At 42.8% G+C, this 25,221-nt stretch overlaps 1 protein-coding gene across 12 annotated transcripts in view; it reads left to right on the top strand.

Annotated features, from left to right (window-relative positions):
- The window catches only part of EPHA5 (EPH receptor A5), a 195,232-nt gene that overhangs the window by 85,457 nt on the left and 84,554 nt on the right, over window positions 1–25,221 (top strand). For 11 of the 12 annotated variants that reach the window (XM_039550865.1, XM_039550866.1, XM_039550870.1 and 8 more), the window contains exon 4: window positions 21,503–21,658. The exons of the other annotated variant lie outside the window; for it this stretch is intronic. In XM_039550865.1, coding sequence (XP_039406799.1) covers window positions 21,503–21,658 — 156 coding nt within the window. The remainder of the gene's footprint in view (window positions 1–21,502; window positions 21,659–25,221) is intronic. 12 annotated transcript variants of the gene reach the window in all.

Genomic DNA, 25,221 nt, shown 5'->3' with positions numbered 1-25,221 from the left:
TTTGTGTCCAGTAATAGGCTCAAATACATGGAAATAGTCCTCCTGCATTGTAGAGAAATACACTCCTAGCACTGTGCTGGAGTTGCCAAGGATAAATCTCTGCATGACTTTTCCCTGCCCAGAGGGCTTGCTTATTAGTCAGGTAAGTGGATTTGCCTTGAAAACATCCAGCAAATTCAACTGTGGATGGTTTGAAATTCCTTGAAGCAAATCCGTGCATCTATGGTAGGACTGTCCTGCTTCATTCACCTGGAAGCAAGGTTGAAAGATTAAAAAGGGTCAGAAATGTATTTGACATCTGTGGCACAAACATGCTCAAATCTTCATCTTGGGGGAGGGAGGGCCTCTAGGTAATGGGATTTAGGAAGTTTCTGTCCTCTTTAAGACCTTGTTAGGTGATGTGATTGCATTGCCACCTAGTAGCAGGCTAGTAATGAGACTTTTGATGGCTGTCACTCAGCAGGGAAGTGAATGAAGTTAGATGATGGCAATAAATTGCTTGCCATGTTGGCTGCAGAAGGGGTTAGGACAGGGCAATTGTCTGCCTGAAGCAGTGCAGAGCAGGTGCACTCACACCTTCGCTCAGTAATGGGGAGTGCTTTATATTAGGCCTAATCTGTGCATGCATGTGAGAGTGAGTGCTGCAAGGTATTGCAGGGTTATTATTGTAATAAAATCCTTAAAAAGCATGGGAAAAAAGCTAGGTAGTAAGCAGAAATATCTTAATTTGTCTGACAGGGCCAGTAGAGTTCTAGAGAACAGCACTGCCAGCAAGTTCCTGGCCCTACATTCTTTTTCTTCTCTGCCTAATTTTTTTCCCTAGTTTTCTCTCTGGAAGGTTCTTTTGGCTCTCTTCAGCACAAGCGTCACACCTTTTCACCATGACTTTCATTCTCTCTCAGTATAGATTTTTTACTCTGCAGTGGCTCCTTGCCCATGAGTACCATAGCTGACTTGTGTCCTGGTCACATCGAGGGTGGGCTTGCTGAGCAGTGTTGCTCAAGATAGGGCAATGCTCCAGGGGGAAACATCAAGGGAAGGGTGTTAGGGTATCCCCTAAGGATGTAAAATGCAGACAGTGGAGAAAAGCTTACAAGAGACAGTTCAGAAAAATTATGCAGCTATGTAAAGAAAGTACATCCAGACTTTCTCAAAGGGAATTATTCTTGGGGCTGGAGTTGGAGGATCAGCCAAACTTTTCCTGACTGAATCGCTCTTATCAGTAGGATTTTGTTTACTTCCCTGCTTTTCATTGCTGGACAAGTCAAAGAACAGGTTATTTCCCGTGTCCCCAGTTGCTGAGATACAACAAGTGGTGTCTTCGAGCTACATCCGTACCATCAGGATGAGCTGAGTAAACGTGCTCCTTGCTTTGGGTGTTGGCTGTAGTGCAAAGAATGTAAATATTCATTTGTTTTCGGTTCAGTTTTGAGCAGAATTAATCCTGAGTCAAACAGAATTACAGTGCAAGCTCTAAACCAGCAAATCATCTTCCAGGCTTTCATGCTGACTCCTTAGAAGTAGCCGCTCAGCTGTCTGTAATTTTGCACAGCTATACAAGTCTGACTAATTTTGTTTTCCTCATTAAGCCCTTGTTGGTTGTTCTGAATTTTTAGAGTTAGATTTCCAAGAGAAGCAAATTAAAGTTAGGTTTCTAAACCTATATCCAGGCACATAAGTGAAAGATGTGGAGTAAAACCTCTATCCCATTGAAGCTAATGGTGAGGCTTTAATCATTCCTGGTTTTCTGAGAGCATTTATTTATTCCCCGGGAGTGACTAAGCACTTACACTTACAGCAGAAGACAAAACCCCACACGCATTTCCTGCCCAAGGGTAGGACTTTTCAAAACAGTTAATGGGACTGGGAGTGATTTGGACATTACTCGCCAAATCATTGAAGATTGGGCTTTTATGAGTGTACACACAGGACTTCTGAAAACCCAGTTGTGGCTTAGAAAGTTTTTACCTAACATCTTGCTGGAGTAAATTACTGTTTGCAGAGGATGTGAAGTATTTGCTAGATTGGAACCTTTTTTTGTTTTTAGAGGCCACATGTTGCCGTTTTCTGGCTAGGAGGGAATGAGCTCTGGTAGCAGCCCAATAACATCCCCTCACTGAATCAAAAGCAATTCAGAGAAATTTGCTGGACTTGGTTATGGAAAAAAGAAAAGCCTGCTTTAGCAGTATCCTTGATTAAATTTGAATTTGTAGCATGGGATAAAAAATGTCTCTCTTCATAAGGGGTATCTTATGAATCAATTCTCTGTGATGGTGGTCGATAGAGGCTTTTTACAGAGTGTATGCTTGGGAATTTAGTTTGGGCACAAACACAGCTGCAAAAGTTCTGCCCAGCAGCAGAAATTTCCCCATGTCTATGTTTCATGAAATCCTTGCAGGAACATGTATGTTCCTTCACACCTCAACAGCAAACGCTTGCATGAAAAGGAAGTGACAAAGACAATTCTTTCCCCCGGGTTGCTTTTAAGAAATATTAGTTCCTTGTAAAGCTAGAGGCAAATAATGGAGAGGGTGAAAAGAGAAGGGAGAGGCTAGGAGGGAGTCTGAGATCCAAATATGGTGTTGAGCTGAAGGCACTCTTAGATGAAAAGTAATCACACTGCCATGAAACCCGCAGGTAAACAGCCGGTGTCCTAATAACAGATGTTGTCACCGCACAACAAAAACAAAAGGATTTTGTATACATATGCCTGGCTAGGAGCCTCACTTGCCTGCAGCCCCTCAGTTTCTCAGTCCATCTGAGTGCCAGTGGGTTGGATCCTGGTTTTGGGGTTCACCCAGGGGCTGTGGGGTTCCAGGACTCAGGTACAGAAGCCTGGTCTGCAGTTAGCACTGTGTATCTCTTGAGATGTACCTTGTGATGATCAGTTGATCCAGTAGCACAATCAAACAGTCAGGATTTAAAAAATACTTTGATTTCTGCAATATAAATTGCAGTGAATTTTTATTTAAAGCAGGTGTTCTTATGCTGTGAGAAGATGTAGCTGGAGCAGCAACACGAAATCTTCCAGTGCTTGTAGACCAGCCCAGCAGAGTTTTCCATGCATATGGATGAAAACAGAGGAACTATTTGTATTTTCCCCAAAAGACTCTACCAATGTCTGACATGTTACCGCAGGTCTTCCAGCAGCATAACAAAGAAAACAATAGTTTTCCTCTGTGGTCTCATCGACTCTCTTTAAGAGTTCTGGCTTGGTATTAACAAGTAAACAATGTTTGCTTCTGGTAGATTGCCTTATGCTACAGAGATAAAATAAAATTACCAGGAAGGGAAGGTTTTATAAATGAGTTACTGAGGTTTTTTTCCCTTTCTGAAAACAACCCAAACCAAATGCTGCCAACCAAAAGGAACAAGGGGAGAAGTCACTGAAGGAGGAGGTGATTAGATATATATTTATTGCATTTGTAGGAGTACATTATTGCTGATTCAATGAAATAAGAAAATTGTTTAGGCTTGCCTGAATGAGCATTACTTTATCTAATCAACCTTTTCTAAATTGGTCCTAATGTACTTCTATAAATACATTATTTCCAAACCCCAGGTTGTGTGGGCAGTATCAATTCTGCTCTGGCACTGAAATATGCACACCCTTTTGCTCCATGTTGGAAACATTATACTTTTCCCCACACACACCCCAGAAAGAGAGGTGTGGAAATGGGTTGGAAGGATAATGGACTATTTGTGTCAGAGAGGGATGGGTTATTTAGTGGTGGGGTGCCAGGTTCTCTGTAGGCAGGCTGCTGAGCACAAGCCTGGGCTGCTGTATATGTAGGGCTGATTTTGGTAACCTCCTGGTAACTTTCTTATGTCCTTCACGCCAAGAGGACTTGGCATCCTTGTGCCCACGAGGTCTCTGGAGTAAGTTGCTTTTCCTGGGGCATGGAAAACGAAAATGCTTTGGCATTTAAGTCCTGAGAAAACTCTGTGGCTTGGGAGTCAATTGCTGCCAGGCTCAGTTTGGGGCTTTTTAGAAGATAACCTCCAAAATGTGACCCAGAAGGCTGATTTCATGAGGAAAAAAAAGAGTGCTCTGCCAGAGTTTAGCGTAACCTCAGGCTGAGGAGCTGTGGTGGTATTGATTTGGGTGTGAGAAAGGGAAGAGCTGCAGCCAAACCCTGAAAGGAACCGTGTGGACTTTGCCTTGAGGAGCTGGAATCAGAGGCTAAGCTCTCATCCTGGTGCTGGTAGGCAGGGAAGTTTCTGGCTAAGCAGCTAAAGGAAGGTTTGAGCACAGGCTGATGGGTTTTGCCTTGCTAGCAGAGCATGCTCCTACCAGAAATTAAGCTGGGACTGTTCCCTTAAACACATTAAGTGGTTGTAATTGTGTTGTTATTAAGCCGAGGTGATATATCTAAAGGTCTTCATGCATGGATCATGAAAAAGCTAAGTAGCGTCATGGGGCTGGGAAGTAATAAACCATGGATTTATAAAAAAAAAATCAAACCAACAACCCTTGTCAGTTTTGCCTTTGATAAGCAGTTAATTTATCTCAGAACTGGCAGAATTCCCTGTAGTTTGTATAGGGAATTTCCAAGTTGTGCTGTGAATATCAGAGTAATATTTGGTTATCTGAGACAACTGACAAGTGTTGGAGCAGCTATTGGGAAAGCAAATTCCAAAGACAGGTTGAGTCTGAATGTATTAGAGAGTAAAGGCTGCTATAGGTGTGTATTATGGCACAACAAAAGGCACGATTGCTTTAGTTAATGATGGCAGAGGCTCTTTCTACATTAGCAGGTGGGATGATGTCTTGGGGATGGATTCATAGGCTGAAGCAGCGTGTTGTGAGTCTTGTTTTGTGCTGGCTGTAGCTTGGCCCCTTCAATAAAGCTAAAGCAGGCACTGTGAGCAACAGTGCACTCCCAGGACACATCTTCAGGTCGGGTTTTATCCCCCCACGAATGGGTGGGTTGTGTTCTGGGTTATAGGTCAATATGATGCTCAGTGGTTAGAGCAGCCCCAGGTGAGACTGTGAGGGGACAAAGCATCGTGGCACACGAGAACAGCTCACGCTGCTGAGGGACCTGACAAGCAACACAAAATTTAATCTGTAATTTGGAAACTACAGCTGAGGAGCTCCTGACTATTTGTTTAGGTGTTAAAATGCCTGTGGGGTTGGGGATCAGATGGACAGGTGCTGCAAGGGTAGCAAGGTAAGATCTCTCAGGGGCAAACTGATGTGTAGGGCAGTGGTTGCTGTTGCATTGGGGAACATGGCAGGAGAGCAAGCTTAAGAAATCTGACAATAAACAGACTGTATTTGATCCCTGCAAGGCAATATGAGAAGTTTAATGCATGGCCTTCTGCAAAAGCAAAAACATCATCGTTTGTAACCTTTTAAGCAGCAGTCTCATTGAAGGGAAATAACAGATAGCAATCTGGGTTTTTATTTATTTGACATACTTTAGAATAAAGATGAGAGGTAGTTTCTACATTTGTTCATCTTTGGAATGACATACAGCTCTCTGAGTAAGCCACACATAAGTTTCATGGACTGTGGTGGTCTGTTTTAGTTTTTTTAAGAGCTATCGAGTAAATCCAGAGACAAGCAGATAATATACTCAGCTTGAAAATGATAAGTATGGAGATACGAAAGCCATTCCTTTCTGTGCTGTTGAAATGGAAAGATTAGTGGAAATGTCACAGCTTAGAATTCATGAAGCAATGTTTCCCTAATCAAGTATCAGAATAAATTGCCAGAGTACAGTATATTTCTTTTACACGAGAAGACTCTGTCTGAAGGCACGCTGAAACAGGTGCTATAAATACAGGTAGAAACCCTTATACATAATGTTCTGCATTACAAGGCTTATCTCCTAATTGCGTTGTACCTGTGATTAGCTGCTGTAAAATAGCTCAGCATACAACTTCATAAATACTTGCCATAACATGCTCTGCAGGAGGGGCCTGCCCAAGTGTAGTGCTGCCCATTTACCTTGGCAGGGGGGTATGGCCTGTGGGTGCCTGGTGGTGCTGCATCCTTTGACTCTGGAGCAGGGAGGACCTAAAGGCTCGCTTTTGCTTCAGAAGAGGTCTTGGCAGTGCCTGCAAGTGATTTGATGCTTTCAGGTGCAAGTGGTGAGTGGCCATATCCGTATTGCTTCTGTCATTCTTGGGAGATGTAGAAAATGCCAGATTTAGGAAGAATGGGAGATATAATTTGCATAAGCATGTCCTATACATATAAAAGTAAAAATATATATACACACACCCATGCCCTGCTGCTCCTGAGCTGGACGTTTCTGCCTCATCAGATCTGGACACTAATTAGAATGAGTGACTTCTCAAAAACCTTAAAAAATTATTTAAATTAATGAGCTTGCTTCACTGAAGCAAGTGAAGGAGAGATCACTCCAAGTGCTCTGCTGACAGATCTTCTGACCAGGAGCACAACGGGGGCAAATAAACTCTTACCCCATTAGAGCCGAGTACAGGAAGGGAAACGGGTGTTCCCAGCACTTCCCAAGATGGTGTGATCTTTGTGCTTCCCTGTTCTGCAGAGGAAGCAGACTGGAAAATAGCTCTGCTTTCTTCTGAAGATGCTGTGTGAGCAGAGAGAGGAGGATGCTCCCTGGTAAAGAGAGGTTTCGAGGTAAGTAGGAGATGAGGGGCATAAAGCAGAAGAAGCACAAAACCTGATGGAACAACACAGGAGAACTCCCTACTTATTGACCTTGTAATGCGAACCCCATGGGCCCAGTAAGTGTGCCAAAAAGTATTGCATGCTATTTGAGGTTATATTACCTTTTTTTTATCCAGTATGGACAAAATTCATGCTCTCTGGTCTGGGCTGAGATTTATAGCAGTGGAGGATATTAGTACTTTTCCGATTACAGCGCTCTGGCAGAAGGAGACTTCCATGCATCCCCCTTGCTGCTAGAAGGCTGACAGCCTGTGCTTATGCCTGCATGTGTATTATCAAGGGTTATTCATTTCTTTTGGATGCAAAACTAAAATTAGTGTCCCTTGGCTTTTTCCTAACTGAAAATGGCTTTTTAAATATGTAAGAATCAGAAATAATTTTTTTGATACCTGGGTCCTTTCCTGAGTCTATCATTCCCATGATCATTTGTCATCAGGCACAGTGGGCAGGAGGTTAATTGTAATTGCATGGTCATCTGGACCATTGTGTGATTTGAAGCAGAGTTTCTCTGCTGTGTCAGGTCCAACAGTATATTATTTGAAAGCATTAGTGCCACGTTGCTCTTTAAATCTGCCAGGGGGAACTGAGGAAGAAGTGATTTAAGCCTTCGATTTAGTGCTCTCCTCTTGCTGTCCGCTTCAGGCCACTTTTCTAGCAATTGCAGAATGTGAGTGGAATTAAAATACAGATTTTTTTAAATAAAATTAAATCCGAAGTAGCAACTGAGAAGGTGGAACCCTTCATCATGGTAACTTAATACCATGTATCTTTGTTGACAGCTCTATATGTAAATCATTAATTATTCTAAACCATTCAGTTCCCCTCCAGGAAATCTCGACTTCTACATTAAAGACTGGCTATGAGGAATGAAAGCCTTGCGCCAATTCCCCACAGGTTTTATTAAGCTGTGGAGAAAACCCAAGGATTTTTTGCCTCTTAAGTAACAGTGATAGAGAGGTCAGCAATTTACCTACATCAGTGGAGATTACTGGGTTTGCAGCCATAATTGTAAGCACTTTATGGCTGCAGTAATACCTATTTTCTACCTCGGTGGAGCAGCAAGGTAAGGAGGACACAACTGGCTCTGCTCAGCTGAGGTCTCCTTTCACCACGTTATGCCAGAGGTGATATACAGGAGTGCTGTGAAGGTGCAAAACTGCTCAGGGATGTCTGTCATGGGTTCTCTTTGACACAAACGTTTTTCAAGCCTTCCCTTTTTTGGGGACAGCAGGTCATTTGCAGACCCGCCTGATGTCTGGGCCCAGGTTTGGTGGCTTTGGAGGTGTGTGGCCCAGCTGTGGGTGTTGTGGTTTGGCACTGCTCCCAGGCAGAGCTGTAGGTTGATGGATGCGTGGTGGTGTGGGATGTGTCCTCCCGTAGCCATGGGATGGCCAGCTCTCCTGTCCATCAGACAGCACCCAGCTGGTCCCATGTGAGTTGGGGGCTGGACTCTTCCTCTGATCTCTCATATGCGTTGGACCATGAAAACTGTGTGTTCAGTGGCATGGCCTTTGAGAGAAGAGGGCAAGTGGAAGATGCCTCTCAGCAGGCTGGTGTAGATGTGTTGGGAGCAGCTGTCATGCATTCTGGAGGAGGAAAAGGCAAGCCTTTGCCTGGTCATGCAGCCTGTAGGCAGCACTAGTGTGGCTGATGCTGTGTAGAAGCCCTGTAGTGACATTGGCGCACGTTGAAAGGTAAGGTATGGTTAAACATCACTATTTAACACTTTTGGTCTGAATTTTAACCAGAGTTGTGTATTCAGTTTTGCTTTTAAAACATGCTTGCAGAGATGCAGGAATCACCCAGACTATCAGAATCCCTTTCTTATCTTTATACACCAGCCAGTTACCATAAATCTCTAAACTCTAGTTACTGTCTTGTTTAAATGCAACATTCATTTTCTGTTGCTTCATCTTTGTAGCTATTTTGTACTCTATTTCATTGTAAATTATTTGCTTGCTTCTGGTCCAAAGTTCTTTGCAGGGAGAAACAAGCTGAAGGCTTCTAAATTCCTACCTTATGCCTGGAAGAGATAGCTTCATCACCTTCTGCATCTTTCCTCAGGCTGGAAAACGGCAGCCTTGGAAAGCAAAGCTTCCTATTTAGATTTATTCTTAAATCCAATTTCTCTCAAGCAAATGAAAGCATCCTTTTTTTCTCTCTCTTTTTAAAAAACAATTAAGACTAGCCAAAAATCTTTTCTGTGGGTGATTGTGCAGTGATCCTATGCCTTCCCCAACTCTGGCCTTTTGTCTTCTTTCTCCTCTGCCATCTATTTTTGTTATTCTTGGCTACTTTTCTCGAAGGAGCTATTGATTAAAGGATGCAAACTGTCTCAGATCCTGCATATCAAGCTGCTCTTTTTTTTCAAGTTGCTCGGTATGTGTAAAGCATCCATTTTTGCACTGCAGTGCAACTTTACCCAGATACCTGGTCTCTCCATCTCTCTTTTTTTTCCTTTGCCCTCCCATCCTGCTAAATGGACATCTTGTCAAATCCTGTTTGCACAGACTGACAGCTATAGAGGTCTTGGAGAAAAAGCCAGATCCCTGCACATACACTCTAACAAACAGAATCAAAATGTCAAGGCACAAATTAAATATATCACTGTGCTTCCTGTCAGATTTTCATAATATCACCTGGCTAAATTGACAGAGGAACACCTGCAACAAGTTAACCTGTTTTTATTAGCAGTTGTTTCACATATTTGGTTATGAATATAGGGAATGCTGGGGAGAAAGCTTCCAGTTATTTCCTCACAGGATGAAATACCCTCTGTTCTTCAAGCCAAAAGACAGTCAGGGCAGTGAAGTCACTTTCAAATAGCACAGAAATTAATATAGAAAGAAAAAAATAATTTCACAGTCTGTTGTTAAATTAACAATTCTTTAGGGTGTCTGGAGTTCCTGACAGAATTAATATGCACTCTGAAGCCTTGGGCAGCCTTGGTGCATATCATTTACCCAACAGCTGTAAGAGCCAAGTGCAGAGACAAGGAGTGGTGCTTGATTGCAAGGGAAATACTGGAATTATCTGTCTAGTAATCATTTAGCAGCCTTGTTCACAAATAATCAAGAAACATTTGGATTTGGATTTCATCCCTCATTCTTTCAAGACAAATGTAGGAGAAACAGTGGCTGGAAAATTATGTGTTAAGTAACACGGGTAAAAAAAAGGCAGGGAGCAACATACATTTGAGCAGGGAGAAGGAAATATACAATAAAAGTGCAATAAATTTCCTATGGATTGAAGGGGAGTATTTTTATAGCAGCTTTCTACAAATTGAATGCATCTACATAAATAATGTAGCAACACATTTAATTGCAACTATTTATTTTTAAATTTGGCTGGATGATGAGAGAATTTCTGCGTGGAATAATGAACCTTGTGTTTTTACCACTTGCACAAATTTGAAGAAAATAAATTGTGAATGGTATTTGGGCTAAGTCTCAGAGCCACAGAGGTTTCTGGCTGCTCTCTAGTGCATTTGAAAAGAAACCAACATCCAGAAGTGCATCCAAATGGAATGGATGCTAGATACTGGGGAGGCCAAGAGATGGCAGGGAGGAAAATATTACCAGTCCATGCTTCAGTCAGGAAACTCCCATTTGGTCTTTAGTGCAAAGTGTACCTCTTCAAATAAAAGAATTAATAGTGGACTTCTTACATTTGCCTTCAGCTGATTTTGCTGTTGGTGTTCTCATTTTTAGGCTTTCTTCTCAAAAAGGCTAGGAAACTCTTTTTCCCTCTCAGGTTTTGGTTTTTTTTTTTTTTCTTCGTCATGACAAGACTGATTTTTCATATTCTCTTGCAGTCTCTACATTTCAGGGCTGCTGAGAGGACAGGCAGCATCTTCCTGTACCATCCTTACCTACTGGGCAGGATAGATGCCACAGCACTTGACAAAGCTTTGAAAACAAGGTGTGGAATTGGAGCTGGCAATGAGGAGTGGCAGGCTGTTGAGGGTGGTTGTGTATGAGATCCAAGGCAAGGAGGTTGCAGTCTTTTTTCTTGTGAGGCATAAGTATGCCAAAGCAAGGGTGCACTGCCCTTGCGCCCATGCCAACTGCTCCCTTTTCTCCCCGCTTGCTGTCTTCCAGTCTTCCCGTGAAGAAACCCAACATGAATGGTTTCTGTAAAGCAGAAGGTTTGCTTTGGTTTTTTTTTCCCCAAGCTGACTTAGAAAGACTGTTGAAGTTGATACAGTGCAAGGGTGCAGAGATGCAGCAAAAATTAGAAATAAAAGAAGTGCTGGGTTTCCAGGGCAAATAGGCTTGTAAAGGCAATGCCTGTTTCTTTGGATATAGCTGGAGAGCCATGTGAGCTACATGTGAGCAACAGTATTCCTTTATAATAGTTTGAGAATTAAATCTCCATAAATTAAGCTTTGGCAGCTCACAATCTTAAATAAAAAGCCTGTGAGAATGGCCAGCATTGTTGCTGCAAGATGTGCTTCAGGCTAGTGCTTTATGGTATGGGGAAATGGATTTGGCACGAAGGACATCATGGCAAGGCTTCGTGTAGCAAGAGGGAAGGCAGCGTTTGCTCTGCTTTACTTTTTGCTTCATATGTGAATTTCTGGAACAGTTGCATATGTCAAACAGCTATTTCTGGGGCAAGAACAAAGCCCATAAGAAGAGGCAGGGGACTGGGATGTTAGCAGGACATCTCCTCCCAATTTATGCTTTTGTCTCAGAAAAGTACTTTTTATAGTCTGATAAAATATCTTCTTGGGATATAACTGCTTTTTTTTTTTTTTTCCTCTGGGCTTTTGGATTTTTTCTGACTGGGCTGGAGTCACTCACAGCAGTTCTAGCTAGTTCATGGCAAGGATGACCCAACTCCAGCAGCCAAAAGCCACAAGGCTCCCTGCCCAAATAGTACTGAGATTGGCTTCAGAACCAGAAGGTTTAAAGTGTCAAGTTATATTGTTTTATCTTGGGTTTGAGCATTTTTTTGTATGCAGCAAGTTTTCCTCCAGAAACAGGAGATATTGTACTGAAATAAGTCCTCTGAAGGATCACAGTGCAGAAGAAAAGCTCCCAATATTGTCACACTGACATGGGAAGAGCCAGCAATGCCTCAGGTTGAGGTTGACTTTGTTGAGCTTGTTCCTAAAGAGGAGCTGTTTGGTGGAGTTACTTGGCAAGGCAGATGAACTGTAGTGTTGCAGTGTTCATCTGACCCAAAGGGGTAGTTTAATCAACTTAGCAAATAATCTCAATAATTTTACGTCTGGTTAATTAAACTGAAATGATGAAGGTGTTCTATCTGCATGTGACAGGATAACTGCTTGATGTTTCTGCACTTGGCTGTGTGTTTAGGGCTTGCTCAGCTTTCCTGGTTAAATTTCTTGTCTTCCTTGCACACACTCCTTGGTTTGTGGCCTCCTAACAGGTCAGAGCATCTCATATTCATATCAAGGCAGAATTTAGCTGAGTGAGACCTCCATCTGTAACTCCAACCAGTGTGCTCCAGTGCAAAAACCCATAAGCTTCTGTGGAAGGAGGCATGACTGAAGGGAGGTGTTCCCCAAGAGATATGTCCACGTTTCTTTTCTGTGCACCTCTCGGCTGCCTGCCTGTGGCAAAACTGGCTAGCATCACCTGTACCTTAAATTTGCAATGACAAAAAAATATCCCAACAAAACCCACACACCAGGAAACACCACTTCCCCAGAATCATTGTTCTGTGCATGAATCCATTTAGCACACTTAGTTCTGTCAACTCTGGATAAATCCTTCCTATCTTTTTTTGGTCAGGACTGTAAAAGATCCATCTCCGTCGCCCTCTGATGGAATTTGAATAGATGTGTCTGGAGTGACATATGTTCAGCCATAAATTACAGAGGAACAATTTTAAAACAAATTGTCCGCAGCCAATCCTGCCGAATTTACCTCCTGAGACAGATGATCATAAAGCTAGAAGCAAACAAGCCCTTAAACATTTGATGCCAGCTTTGAAAGGATCCTTTTGAGTAGGTGTTAGCATCACTCTAGATTGGTGGGATGCTGCCTATTTTGGACCGAATACTCAGCAGAGGAAAGGCTGATTTTATACCAGCAAGAAATCTTGTTCACACAAACGGAGTTGAGCAAGGTAGAGCCAATCAGAGGGAAATATTTTAAGAATTTTTAATTCTCTTTACTGTCTACATATGTACAGTTTATTAGTTCAGGCTAAAACCTTAAAATGTTGGTTAACACACGTGGCATAAATCATCAAAATGAATCCTCCCAATCGTCATATTTCTTAACCACAATGGCTTGCAGTTGTCCAAACCACAACATAGTTAAAGAATATTTCTTTCTTTGCCGGTTGGGCTCCAGATCCCTGTGGCAGGCTGAACCAAAAGACTAAAACCCTTTTATTGTAGTACTGTGCCAGCAAACATGTAGCTTTGAAGAGCCCTATTTTCCAGGAGATTTTGCCAACTGATCTTTGCATTACTGTCTGTAATAGGTGTATAAAATGGACACAGGAGGGTATTGGCTGCATCATTTTCAAGTTGGATCCTGTCCCCCAGTTGCCATTAGGGACGATGCTTGTTTTTGCTATGCAGTCAATGTGGCTGTTGAACTCGAGGGAGTTCTGTGGCTTGTCCATCAATCCTCCCCTCGCTTAGCACGGCAATGCAGCTTGAATGTGTAAGTCGCCATTCGCATAACAAAGGATAACCCGCGTGTGTGTCTTTGTGTGCAGAAACCCCCAAAGCAGACTCCTGTGCCTCTTGGATTATGTGGAGCCGGGCATCTCAAGTTATGTTTACAAGCGTGCAGAAACAAATGTGTCTCTGCTGCCTTCTGTGTCTTAAATTGTGTTTTTCCTTTAGGTGCAGCATTGTAAATCATGGCTTCCTCTGCTTAAGGGAAGTAAAATGATTTCAGTTTGTCTTCATTAAAAAACCAAAGACAGTAATTTAGGAGTAATTTAAGTGCATCTTTGTCCCACACCTCGCAGAACAAAGTGAAGATACACAGATTTTTATAGACAGGGAAATTTGTGAAGATACATATTTTATAGATATAATAGGCAGAAAAGCTGTAGCAACAGGATGTGGACTTCCTTTTTTTATTGTAAGCCAGATAGTTGGGGTTCAGTGAGATCCATCTGGATTTGTCCCTTGTAGCCAGAGAGCAAGGAAGTCTGCAGATGCTGCCTGTGATGAGAGCATGCAGCTGCTGGTCACAGAAATTTTGGGTTTGCTAGGAAATGACACTTCACCTTAAGTGGTGCTTTCTCTAGAAATGTACCAGTTTCTCTCAGTGTTTTTTTGGACAGGAAAGTTTGGCAAAAAGAAAGACCCCCACAAAACCAAAGACAGCCATCTAGCCCTGCAGTTGTGACACAGCCTGAGGGAGCAAGCCTGCACAGTGCTGAGTGCTTTTGAAAAATCTTCTGTTTCCCCTAAGAGCATTTATTTTCCACAGCTTGCTTTCCTTCTGCAAAATCAAACCCAAATGATAGTGTGGGTTTGCATATATGCCAGGATAAATCTCTTTCCCTGCTCCTCCATCACACTGCTGAGAGTTTAGGCTTGACTCAGGTTTTGCCTCATTGACTGCTTTAAAATCTTCTTTAGAGCAAAGTCAGAATGTGCAGAAATATAGCCCATTAAGATACTAATGTAAGCATGAGCATTTTCAAATGTGTTGTGTTCTAGGTATTTTTATGTCTTGAAAATGTAGTTTACTTTGGAATTTGATGAATTTTTCAGAGTGATGCCATGTGATGAAGTTTTATACCATTTAGAACAAAGACATTAATGTCATTAGTGGCAGTTAATTCTTAGTTTTCTAGCAACTACGGTTATGTCATAAATTGTTGTGTGACAATTTAGTGAGCCACGTGATAGAAAAAAGTGGTATTTCAGAGGAAGGAACTGAAAGTACTAATTTATTGATATTCTAGTTTTTAAGGTTGTTTTTGTATTCAGAGCTAGAGCTGATTTCAATGCAGAGTGGAAATAATTCAGCCTAAGTTAGTGTGGGGTTGGGCAAGACAGCATCAAAAGACAATGTTTTCTTAGAACAAAAGCAAAAAAGCTTTAAAGAATATTTCCCATTTGAGATGCATGAATTGGTTTAGATCCAAGATAGGGGCCGAGTCTCTTTTTCAAAGTGCAGACCCTGCAGATGCCTCCCTTGTCCAGCAAGCTCCAGGACATGATTTAAAAGGACCTTTAGCAGGTCTTAGACTGCAGCATTGGGTGCTGGATGTCCTGAAAGATGCTGGCAAGTCTACTGGATTGAAGTGAACTGGCAGCTTCGAATTACAGTGTTTTATTAGTGGGTATTTATTTAATTCCCTTCAAATCCCCAAGGCATGCTACAGGAAGCAACATAGCACTATTGCAGATAGAGAGACCAAGCCTAAAAGAGATATAATCGGGGCATTTTACACATTTTTCTATAGCTTTATAGCTTTGGCAGCAATTTCAGTGTCAGCCTGCAGTTCAGGAAAGCTGTTAGGGAGGGCAGGATTAGCTCTTGGGAGCCTGCTTGTAAATTCTGCAGAAGGATGCTCTGTGGTGGGTTGCTGTAGTTCTTGAAATACTTTTTAGAAGAGCTTGGCGTTCATATGTTTATGCTTGTTGGGAGACATGCAGACAGTCCATTGTGGGTTTCTGTTTTGTTTTCTCTTGTAAGTAAAAGAGCGTGTCAGGAGCACAAGCTGAGGCTTGGAGCCTCTCAGCATTTTAATTGATTCCGCATTGTAAAGACTGTACCTCGATAAACCCTTTTATAGGTTTTGGACACATCTGAGAGGCAGCAGCCCCCTCTTCTCAGTGCAAACACTTCAAGGCATGGCAGCTCTGGAGAACAGGGGTTGATTTATTTGTAGCTTGTTTTTGCTCAGATCCTTCAACTCTCAAGGCATATTCCTTGCACCAGAGCAATGTGCTAATGAAAGCAGAGTTGATGAGCTACAGAGCTGAAAACACACACACATACACACACATACACATCCCTCCAAATCCTGCCTGTGTTCCAGCTGAGAGCTGCCTCATTGTGGACTGTGGGTCTGCCCATGGGGCAGAGAGTTTTACACTGTGGTTACTTTTAAAAGCCATGACAATTTGAGCTGTGTGTCCCTGTCTGAAAAAGCTGGCAGTCTGGAAATCTAAATGGGACTGAGGATGTGAAGGAGAAGCAAGGGAGCTTTCCAGGCTGGGGAGGAAACCTCAGGTTCAGCCAGATAACCTGTGCTCCATCTAGGGTAGGTGTCCTTATCCTCATTAATTTTTGTTAGATTTAGTCCTTCAGCTTTATTTGTGGATTAGTGGCACTGCCTTATGAGTTACACTTGTGGTTTCTGATTACTGTGGAGACTAATTCGCTACTCTGCAAGGGAGACAGTGTAATTCCTGTTTGAGTTTTATTTTCTGGGACATGTGAAAGGTCGCTTTACTGATCCTAAGCATTTAAGTACTGTGAGCTTATCCTCCCAGCATCACAAGAGTGCAAAGAGAGTAATAAGTTGGACTTTTTCTTTATCTCCTGGGGTTTCAAGGCTTATAGGGTCATGTTTCCTAGCTTCTCTCTCTACAGGGACAAAACTGGAATTCCCACTAATACTAATTATGGGATGAAGAGACAGAGTATTCTACAAGCAGCTGGCTGACGTTTCACATTATCCCTTGTTCTTGTGGGACACTTTAACTTGCTGGATGTCTTCTAGAAACTCAACACAGTGGAGAGGAGGCTGTCTAGGAGGTTCCTGGAGTGTGTGGAATACTAACTTCCTGACACACCTGGTGAGTGAACCTACCAGAGGCAGTGTCCTGCTAGACCTGCTGTTTATGAAGAGAGTAGGGCTGGTGGGAGATGTGATGGTCGAAGGCCGTCTTGGGCATTGTGACCAAGGAATTATAAAGCTTTCAGTTCTTGGTGAAGTAAGGAAGAGGGTCAACAAAACCTGCCTTGGACTTCCAGAGGGCAAACTTTGGCCTGTTCAGGACACTGGTTCAGAAACACTCCTTAATAACAAATAGGTCCAGGAAGGCGGGACGTACTTTAAGAAGGAAATCTTCTCCCTGGCAACTGGTGACAGGATGAGAGGAAATGGTCTCAAGCTGCACCAGGTGAGATTCAGGTTGGACATCAGGAAGAATTTGTTCACTGAAAGGGTTGTCAAGCATTAAAACAGGTTTCCCAGGGAAGTGGTAGAATCACCATCCCTGGGAGTGTTCTAGAAATGACTGGATGTGGCACTTGGTGCTATGGTTTAGTTGACATGGTGGTGTTCAGTCAAAGGTTGGACTCAATGATCTTGGAGGTCTTTTCCAGCCTAATGATTCTGTGATTCTATGATAGTTGGGTGGTTTTACTGACATGGTCATGTGAATATAGAAAGCTTCAGATGTGGTCCTTGCTTCCAGCATGCGTAGTCTTGGGTCAGTGTGCAGCGACAGCAGGGGTCAGCTGGAGAGGAGAGTAGCCCTGCCCATGGGCTGCAGTCTTCAGCCAAAGCTCAGGGAAGGGATGGTTCCAGGGATGCAGCTGCAAATCCTTTGATGTTAAGGCTTGCAGAAAATAATCTGCCAAGTAGTCCCAGCTGGTTGATGTTACTGGCTTTTTCTCCCCTCTCCTCCCTGGTACTCACTGTCTCTACTACTGGTCTAGCACATTCAGCATGTTGTTCACAGAGGCCAGTTTTCACTGTAAGAGGACCAGTGGTTCTACCTCCATCCACCCACGTTCCAGGAGCCAGTGTCTTTCAGCATGGCTCTTGTGGGCTCCCCTCTGCAAGGTACAAAGACACTTTCTAATCAAGTTGCTGCTGGTTTAAGGGATCTGCTCACACCATTGCCATCCCAAGATGCTCTTCCTGCCATTCTTCACTGCAGCCATCTCTCTCTGGCCCCTTTGAAATGTGCAGCAAGAGGCTACGCAGATGTTAATGCTCTGTGCATGCCACATTTTGTGGTTGCTATTAAAAATAAAGAGAGTGAAATTGATTTGCTAATAATGGATGTGCTACTAACAGAAACACATCCCACTTGTACCTAGCACTAGCAGGTTGTTTATGGCGTATTTGCTGTCTCTAAAAATAATAATTTTTTTTCTAGCGACCAATTTAATTTAAAGACTATTTTCACACATCACTGGCTGTTAATCAGTTAAAGAGTTTTAATATTAAGAAAACAGAAGCAGATCTCATCAACAATTTAAAACTTGATTTCATTTCTTTTCAGCTGGCTTGCAGCAGATTATGGGGAGTCTTAAGCTCATCTTATTTCTCCTGCTTTCCTATCCCCTTTAAAAGAAAGATAGTACCATTATCTGTATGACTGTACTGCGCTAGTTCTGTGTATCCTTTCAACAGCTGGTGAACTGGAAATACGGAGATAAAAATATAAGAAGACTAAAATAAGATTTAATTAGGAATTAAACACCAGACACCCATGTAATTTTAAATAAAGTCATGTATACTTTATGAAGAGATTATAAGATTGACTGTCAGAAAAGGAATGGTAGGATAGAGACCAAAACCCAAGATACGTGCAAGGTAAGTTGTTTTTGGCCCTGTTCTGCTCTGAAACAAATTTCCAAAATGTCGGAGACATTGCCACCAGTGGCAGAAAATGGACAGGGTACCAGCTCCTGCTTTTGGCTGTTGAGCTCAGCCGAGACTCTGCTCATCCATGACTCTGCTCATCCACCTACTGTAATACTTGCTCTGCAGTGTGGAAGTGTAGGGTGCCCCTGGGTCAGCTTTCATCTAAAGAGGGTCTGTTTCATCACAGCATCCCTGTCTGATAAAGGATTGCAGTTTGAAGCATCTCACAGGCTGTCCTCTCCTTTGTGTTGTGTACAAAACGAACACAGGGAAGGATACAGAGCAAAGTGTTGTAATAGGTGCTAGGTATGCCTGAGATACCCATGGAGCTACAGCTGCTTCTGCTCCTGAGCGTGGGAATGCAAGTGGGGTTTCCATCAGGAGCTGCTGGTCATGACAGCCTGGAAGACTGTGCTGGGGGAACACTGCAAATCCCCCTACCCTCCCCAGAGCAACTGCTGCAGGTGTGTGGATTCAGCCAACACCATTCACTGTGGCACTTCTTGCATATATTTTGATTGTCTATACTCCCCTTTTTTGCATAACCCATCTCCTGTCCCTGAATTCTTCCTTTCTAACTGACACAGGAATATTTCACCTCAGTCTGACAGGATGCTGCTCTGCTGCCTGTTTGTTTTAAGGACTCATGCTGAAATCTTCAGTGTAACATAATGCTCTTGAGTATTCCTCCTAATACTCTTTGAATAGAGATGGGGCTTACCTGACCCATGAGAGCCTGCAGTTTACAGAAAAATTGGTCTAGTCAGTTCTATTTCACACCTCTCATTAAAACATGGGTTATTGGCCTTGTGCATCTCTTGGCTCTATATTTATTCATGAAAACCACACATTCCCTTTGAGCTGAGCTACATATCCTACCATCATCAACAAGCTCCACCTCGTTGAAAATCTATCAAGGAAAACTGACTTGTTTTGCATTTGCTGCTTTGCACAAAATAGAAGCACAGTTAACTCTTGTGCTGTAATGATTTTCTGTCTGTCTTGATAGAACATAATGAGATAAATTCAAGTCCTTTTTTGAGGGCTAATTACATTGAATACACACTAGATGTGCACTGCCATCATTATATGTTGCACATTTTCGTGCTTACATTTCCTCATCTCTGTTGTCTGCGTGTGCAAGTGAGTTTGAGTTGGCTTTGAAATAGAAATTGTGGGCTAGAGAGGAACCATTTGGTGGTCTGCTCTCCCAGAAGACTCTCCAGAGACTGTGTAACAGTCCTTGCTGTAGGTAGGGCAGCATTTGAAGGTGATTGTGAAATAAATAAAAGAACTTACCTATGTGCTGGAAACTGAGGGATGTACCATAAAGCATGAAGGCAGCTTTGTGGCAAGTCTGCTAAAAGCCATCAAGAATAGATTCAGCCCTAGATCTGTTCATTGGTCCTGGTGTCTGGGCACAAACCAGAACAACTGCAGCCTACAGATGAATACCACAGCTTGGGAATGGAATACTGGTTAGATTATGAGCAATTTTGGAAAAAGGATTTTTAAAACCTGTAAATCCCTCCAGTCCAACTAGTTGTTCTCTACCTGTCTTGTGGGAAGAAAGGGAAGCTGGGGAATAGTGTGGGGGGGATGCTGGGTTTGGGGAGGTCAGCAGGGAGATGATCACCTGCTACGGCAGGGGGGAGAGACTGCAGATCCATGATGGTGACCTGGCAGCCTGTGCTGGGCTTGGGACCTGCTTCAGGACTGTGTGGTGCTTGCTGGGAGAGGTGCGTAGTCCAGGCAAGGCTGTGGAGCTGGGCCCTCAGGGAGGTCTGTTGGATGCTCTTGAGCCACACCACATTTGATGCATGAGTGATTTTCATCACCAAAGACTTACCAAAGCTCTGGGAGTTGGGAATTGATGTGCAAGTGTCTCACCTTTGGTGAAGAAACTACTGATGTAACAGGGAAGATGTCAAGAGAGTTCCTCTGGTACTGCAGGAAGCAGAGCCAACTTCAGAAGCAGTTGTCCTAGTTGGTCCATCAGAGGAAAGGGATCACTAGTAAAAACCTATACTTTATCTGTGTTGAAGATGAATTCTGTCATCACTTGCTGAATTTTAACACATTGCTGTGATTGTCTGGGACATTCCTGATGGGATAATATTAGTGCTTTCGCTGTGAACTCATTTTCTTTGCAAGCTAATTACAGCTGGGAAAGCTTGAATGCAGATGGGAAGGCTCTGGGATTTCCAGGTAACTTCACCAAGTCTGATAGCAGATCTGTGCATCATTAATATTATACTGGGCAGAAATATTTTAAAGAAATTCAGAAGAAAAAGGTAACAGCACTTTGGAGCTGCTTTAACATGTCTCCATGTCTCTGCCTTTTGAGACAAACAGAAAATCAACATTTCCTCCTTTTGCTAACAGTGCATTTGTAATTCTGTATATAATGGTATGATACAGAGCCAGCTGGGTGTTTTCCTAAAAAAACACATGCAAACCTGTGGCTGTCACTGCTTCTGGTTGAGTGTGCATACACAGGTGAAGTACAGAGAGCTTTTCATAGGTGAAAAAGCACTTGTTTCAGGAGGATGGAAACAAGATATTACTGTATTCATTTCAAACTACTTTAAAAAATAATCCCAAGCTACCCATAGCCATGTATTTGTAAGAAAAAAAGTAGCTCTCAGATCAAGTCTTTGTGCCTTGTCATGCATATATATCGGAGCTGGAAGGAATATCTTGTATGGTGAGCATGCCTGGTTCAGGCTATACCCAGAATAGTCTGTCATATGGAGCACTTTAAAATTCATCACAGGTTTGTGGGGGGAAAGACCCTAGGGAAGCAGCCTTGTCACAGTGTCTTAAAGATGTCGATCTTGAGATCCCCTCCACCACTGTGTTGCTATTTGTTTGCTGAGACATTGATTTCTGGGTGTAGAATATCTTAAACAAAAACCGTGAAATGTATTTTACCTGTTTTCCTAAGACTAAAAAAAAAAAAAAAATCACAGTAATGTTTTCTAAGGCAGAGCCCAGAAGATGTTACCTCTAATGCATTCAACAAGGAAAATAAATAGCCAGCAATGGCAGATGCTAGGGGAAAAAACTAATCGAGAAATTCACATTCTCTTTTCATGCAGATATTTAAGTATGCACTATCTGTTAGTAGCATAGACTGTTTTAAAATATGCAAACTAAATAGCTTGTGAGTGTTTGTCTGTTTTATAGCTGAAGATATGGGGGTTTTTTAAAAGGAAATGTAAAGAGACTAATTTTATGATGGGAGAGCTTAGCCTGTGGTTCTTCTTTTCACAGTATGCAGACCTGGGTTCTTCAAAGCTTCACCCCACAGTCCATCCTGCAGCAAATGTCCCCCTCACAGCTACACACTTGATGAAGCATCCACATCTTGCCTGTGTGAAGAACACTATTTTAGGAAGGAATCAGACCCACCTACAATGGCCTGTACAAGTAAGCATGTGCTTATAGGGTTGTTTTTAATCCTTTCGAGCTGTTCCTGTACTGTGACTAGACATTATGTTACTAACTAATGTGCTTTTTCAGGCTCTGCACTGGAGTCTGAACTAGTCTTGACACACTTGTAATGTCACTGTCTTTGTCCACCGTGCTTCCAATTACATGAGAAGAGACCTTTCAGTGCTTTTTGCTTCAAAAGCTGGCATCAAAGCCAGGAAGGGTTTTTGTAATGAGCAAATGCTCCGTCTGTCCCCCTGCACTCCTGGGTGGACTCAGCCAGCAGCATGGCACCAGACATCCGTGCGGTATGTGTGCAGGTACCAGCGTGGGGCACGCACGTGGAATACAGCATGGGTAGTGCTTGCCAGCCACAGGCATGGATACAATCTCCATGGTCCTGCCTCGTGTCATCCCACAGCTTGTTTTCAGTAAACAAGCAGGGAGAGAGCCCTATCTTTCCAATCTGCCTGGAAATGGTCACTCTTCTCAAAACTCTGTGATGGAAACTGCTTCTCCACAATGTAGAACTTACCCCTGGGAGTAGGGGGCGAGCAATGTAGCAGGCACATTGGGGTGCCGGGAGTCCAAGGTGGAGATGGTGTAATCAGAATCACTAATTCTACCCTTCTCTTCCCATCCATGAGCTGTCCTGTCAGCTGTATCTTGAAAGTTCCTTTTTCAGTTTATGTTTCAGATACTTAGGGCCACAATTTGCATGCCCCCATCTAGTCCTGCTGAGTATAGCACAGATCTGAGCTGGGACTGTCATGCTCCAAATGTAATTTTTGTGGTTGTAAATGGAGTTGAACTACTGGTGCAGGAGCAGTTACGGCTTCCAGAAACTTAAGCAGTGGAGGAAAAAGTAGGTTTATGGCTCCATACATGCTCAGAGTCACTGAATGATGGTGCAGAGGTGACTTCCATACTGTAGGGAAGTACTTTGCATCATATAGGGATGGTAGCAGCTTTTGTGCCTTTCCCAGTGACTACAGATGTCCTTCCTAGCTTCCCAAGTTTGCACTTCAAAAAGGGAAAGAAAAAGTCTGTTCCTGTTGGAGAGACACTCTCTCAAAGGAAATTGCCCTTGGCAGCTCTCTGCTTGCCTGCAGGAGGCACTTGGAGCAGAATTGGGCCCCTTGAACTCTGCCTTTGATTTTCACCAGGCAGGGGAGCATGGCTGTTGGAAGCTGTGCTGTAGAGAAGGAGAAGGCAGCCTTGGGCAGCATTGGAATCACTGGTGCTGTTAGATCAAAGTGGTCTGAGGGGGTGAGTCATGCAAGTACTTCCCAGTTTATTAAATAGGTATGCCAGAGTCCTTCGGAGCCATAGCCAGGGTGGGTTATAACATGAAAAACCTGATACTAGCGTTTCTTGATGTTCTTTTTGCCCCTTGGCCTGACTTGAAAAACTCAGATAAATGTGGTCCAGCATGGTATTGGGAAACACACTGAGCTCTGGAAACACTCATAAAGTAGGCTTTTCTGTGCAGACAGAACCAAAGCCAGCAACTGAGAGAGCATTATGCCAGGCTCTGGGGTCCACTGTGCCTCCCACCCACCATCAGTCGTGTTGCTCTCTGCCCTTCTCAGAATGGAAGGGTATGCATCCAGTCTGTCCTGCTGGTGCATTAGCACGGGGAAGGAACTGCCATCCCCAAGGAAGATGTTTCTGCATGCCTATGGCCTGAGCAGCATCAGGCAGGGTTCAGAGAGGCACAAGCAAGTGTGGTGAACAACTCTTCTTAAAAAGAAGGAAAGTTCAAGAGCCTGTCTCCCCCAGGTTTCCAGTGCAGTTTGAATCTTGTGGGTAAAGGCTGTAATTTCTGACTCTGCAAATGCCATGGGATTTTCTTTTTATGTTTGTTTGGGGGTTTTGTGCTTATTTGTTGGTGGTGGCTGTCTGTGTTTGTTGGCTTTTACTGTTTGGGTGGTTTTCTCTCAGGGTGGGTTTTACTTTTGTTTTGAGAGCTTACTGTAAGCTAGTTTAAAGCCCAGACATGGTGCCTGAAGCTGTGTTAGGATATGGCTTGGCAGGACACCAAGTCCTTCTGGGGCAGATGAGAAGTTTAATATTGATCAAGGCTCAGCTCAGCTTCTGTTGCCCACTGCAGCCCCCGGAGCTGCAGTTGAGGACATTGCAGCGCCTCTGCTGGCATTCACGCCTACCACCCCAAAAGCAGGGTGGAATATCCAAGCCTTCTCCGTGTGCTTCTGTCACCCTCACTTTCCCCATGCAGCTTTTCTTAGGATTTTGTCCCAGTCCTGCTGTATTTGTGCTGAAGGTGATGAGGAGGGCCCCATGAGCTCTCCCAGCTCAGCAGCAGGGGTAGAAAATGTTGGCAGGGGCGGTAAAGAATAGGTAGCGACGCTAGTGGTTTAAACCAGTCCAGTTATATCTGGAAGGCAACAGCTCATTGTGAACTAAAACACAAGTGAGAGAGACTTGAGTCACACCTGGTAGGAAAATATTGCAAGGGTTTTTTTAATGTTTTGATTATTTATTGTCACAGAAGTTAATAATATTCATAGGATTCCCTCAACAAGAAATGCAGTTAATTTTAGAGAATACATCAATGTCTGTTTGCAGGTCTACACCTGCAGAGTCCCCTTGCCACTCAGTATAGCTGTAAAATCACATTTTTCTAATTTAAAGCGAGTGTTTTTCAGTTCCAAGATGCATGAGTCTCCTCACCACCACCACCACTGGCATCACTAAAGAAAACTAGCTGCTGTATCACTGTCACTTGCTCAGTTAAGTACAGGGCGGGGGAGGAATACATTTTTGTTCAATTTTTCCAGTTTCTTAAGTATATTTTATAAGTAATGATTGGTAATTTTGAAATGAATAGTGCTGTGATGCATTCTGAAATAATTAGTGCTCTCAGACAAAAAAAGAAAAAATTTTGGTCCTGATGGACGTTTGAGAATTCTCTTCATATTATTATGTGTCTTCCAGGAAGTAATTCCACTTTATTTCTTCTTAACTAAGTAATCCTAGCTTCAGTTCCTTGCACAACATCTTTTTAAAACCAAAACAGTTGCACCCCTTTCTTTCCTCCTCGTGTCTCTGACAAGTAGCCTTATTGTTGTTCAGAACATGTTGGGGAAATATTTGTGGTATTATGACACATGGGACAAATCGAAGACTTCATAGTATTTACTGTAATAGTATACTTGCAAAACATTTACAGTTAACTTTGAGTGTGTATGTACATATATTTATATCTTGAGGGTAATTTCTCTCTTAGGTTATATTTTTTAAAATATGATCATCAGTAAACAACAGGTTTGCTGTCCATCAAGAAAAATACCAATATCTTTGTTTTCAGAAAATATTTGCCTCTTGTCAGAAATTGTGGTGCAAAAGGGGTGAATCTTAGGGTATAAAGCAGCATATTCAAAAATTATATATATATATATATTTTAAAGTCAGTAGATTAATATCTGTGCCCTTGACAAAAGGAGTTTTGAAATTAAAGCAGACCACCTTCCACCTTAGCAGATCCAGAGCCCCCCCTCTTCTGAAGGTAAAATACCTTTTTGTTCTCCCAGCTGGGG

The sequence above is a fragment of the Corvus cornix genome, chromosome 4 (genome assembly GCF_000738735.6).
Source record: "Corvus cornix cornix isolate S_Up_H32 chromosome 4, ASM73873v5, whole genome shotgun sequence".
Classification (NCBI taxonomy): domain Eukaryota; kingdom Metazoa; phylum Chordata; class Aves; order Passeriformes; family Corvidae; genus Corvus; species Corvus cornix.
This window is presented reverse-complemented; position numbering and strand designations above follow the sequence as displayed.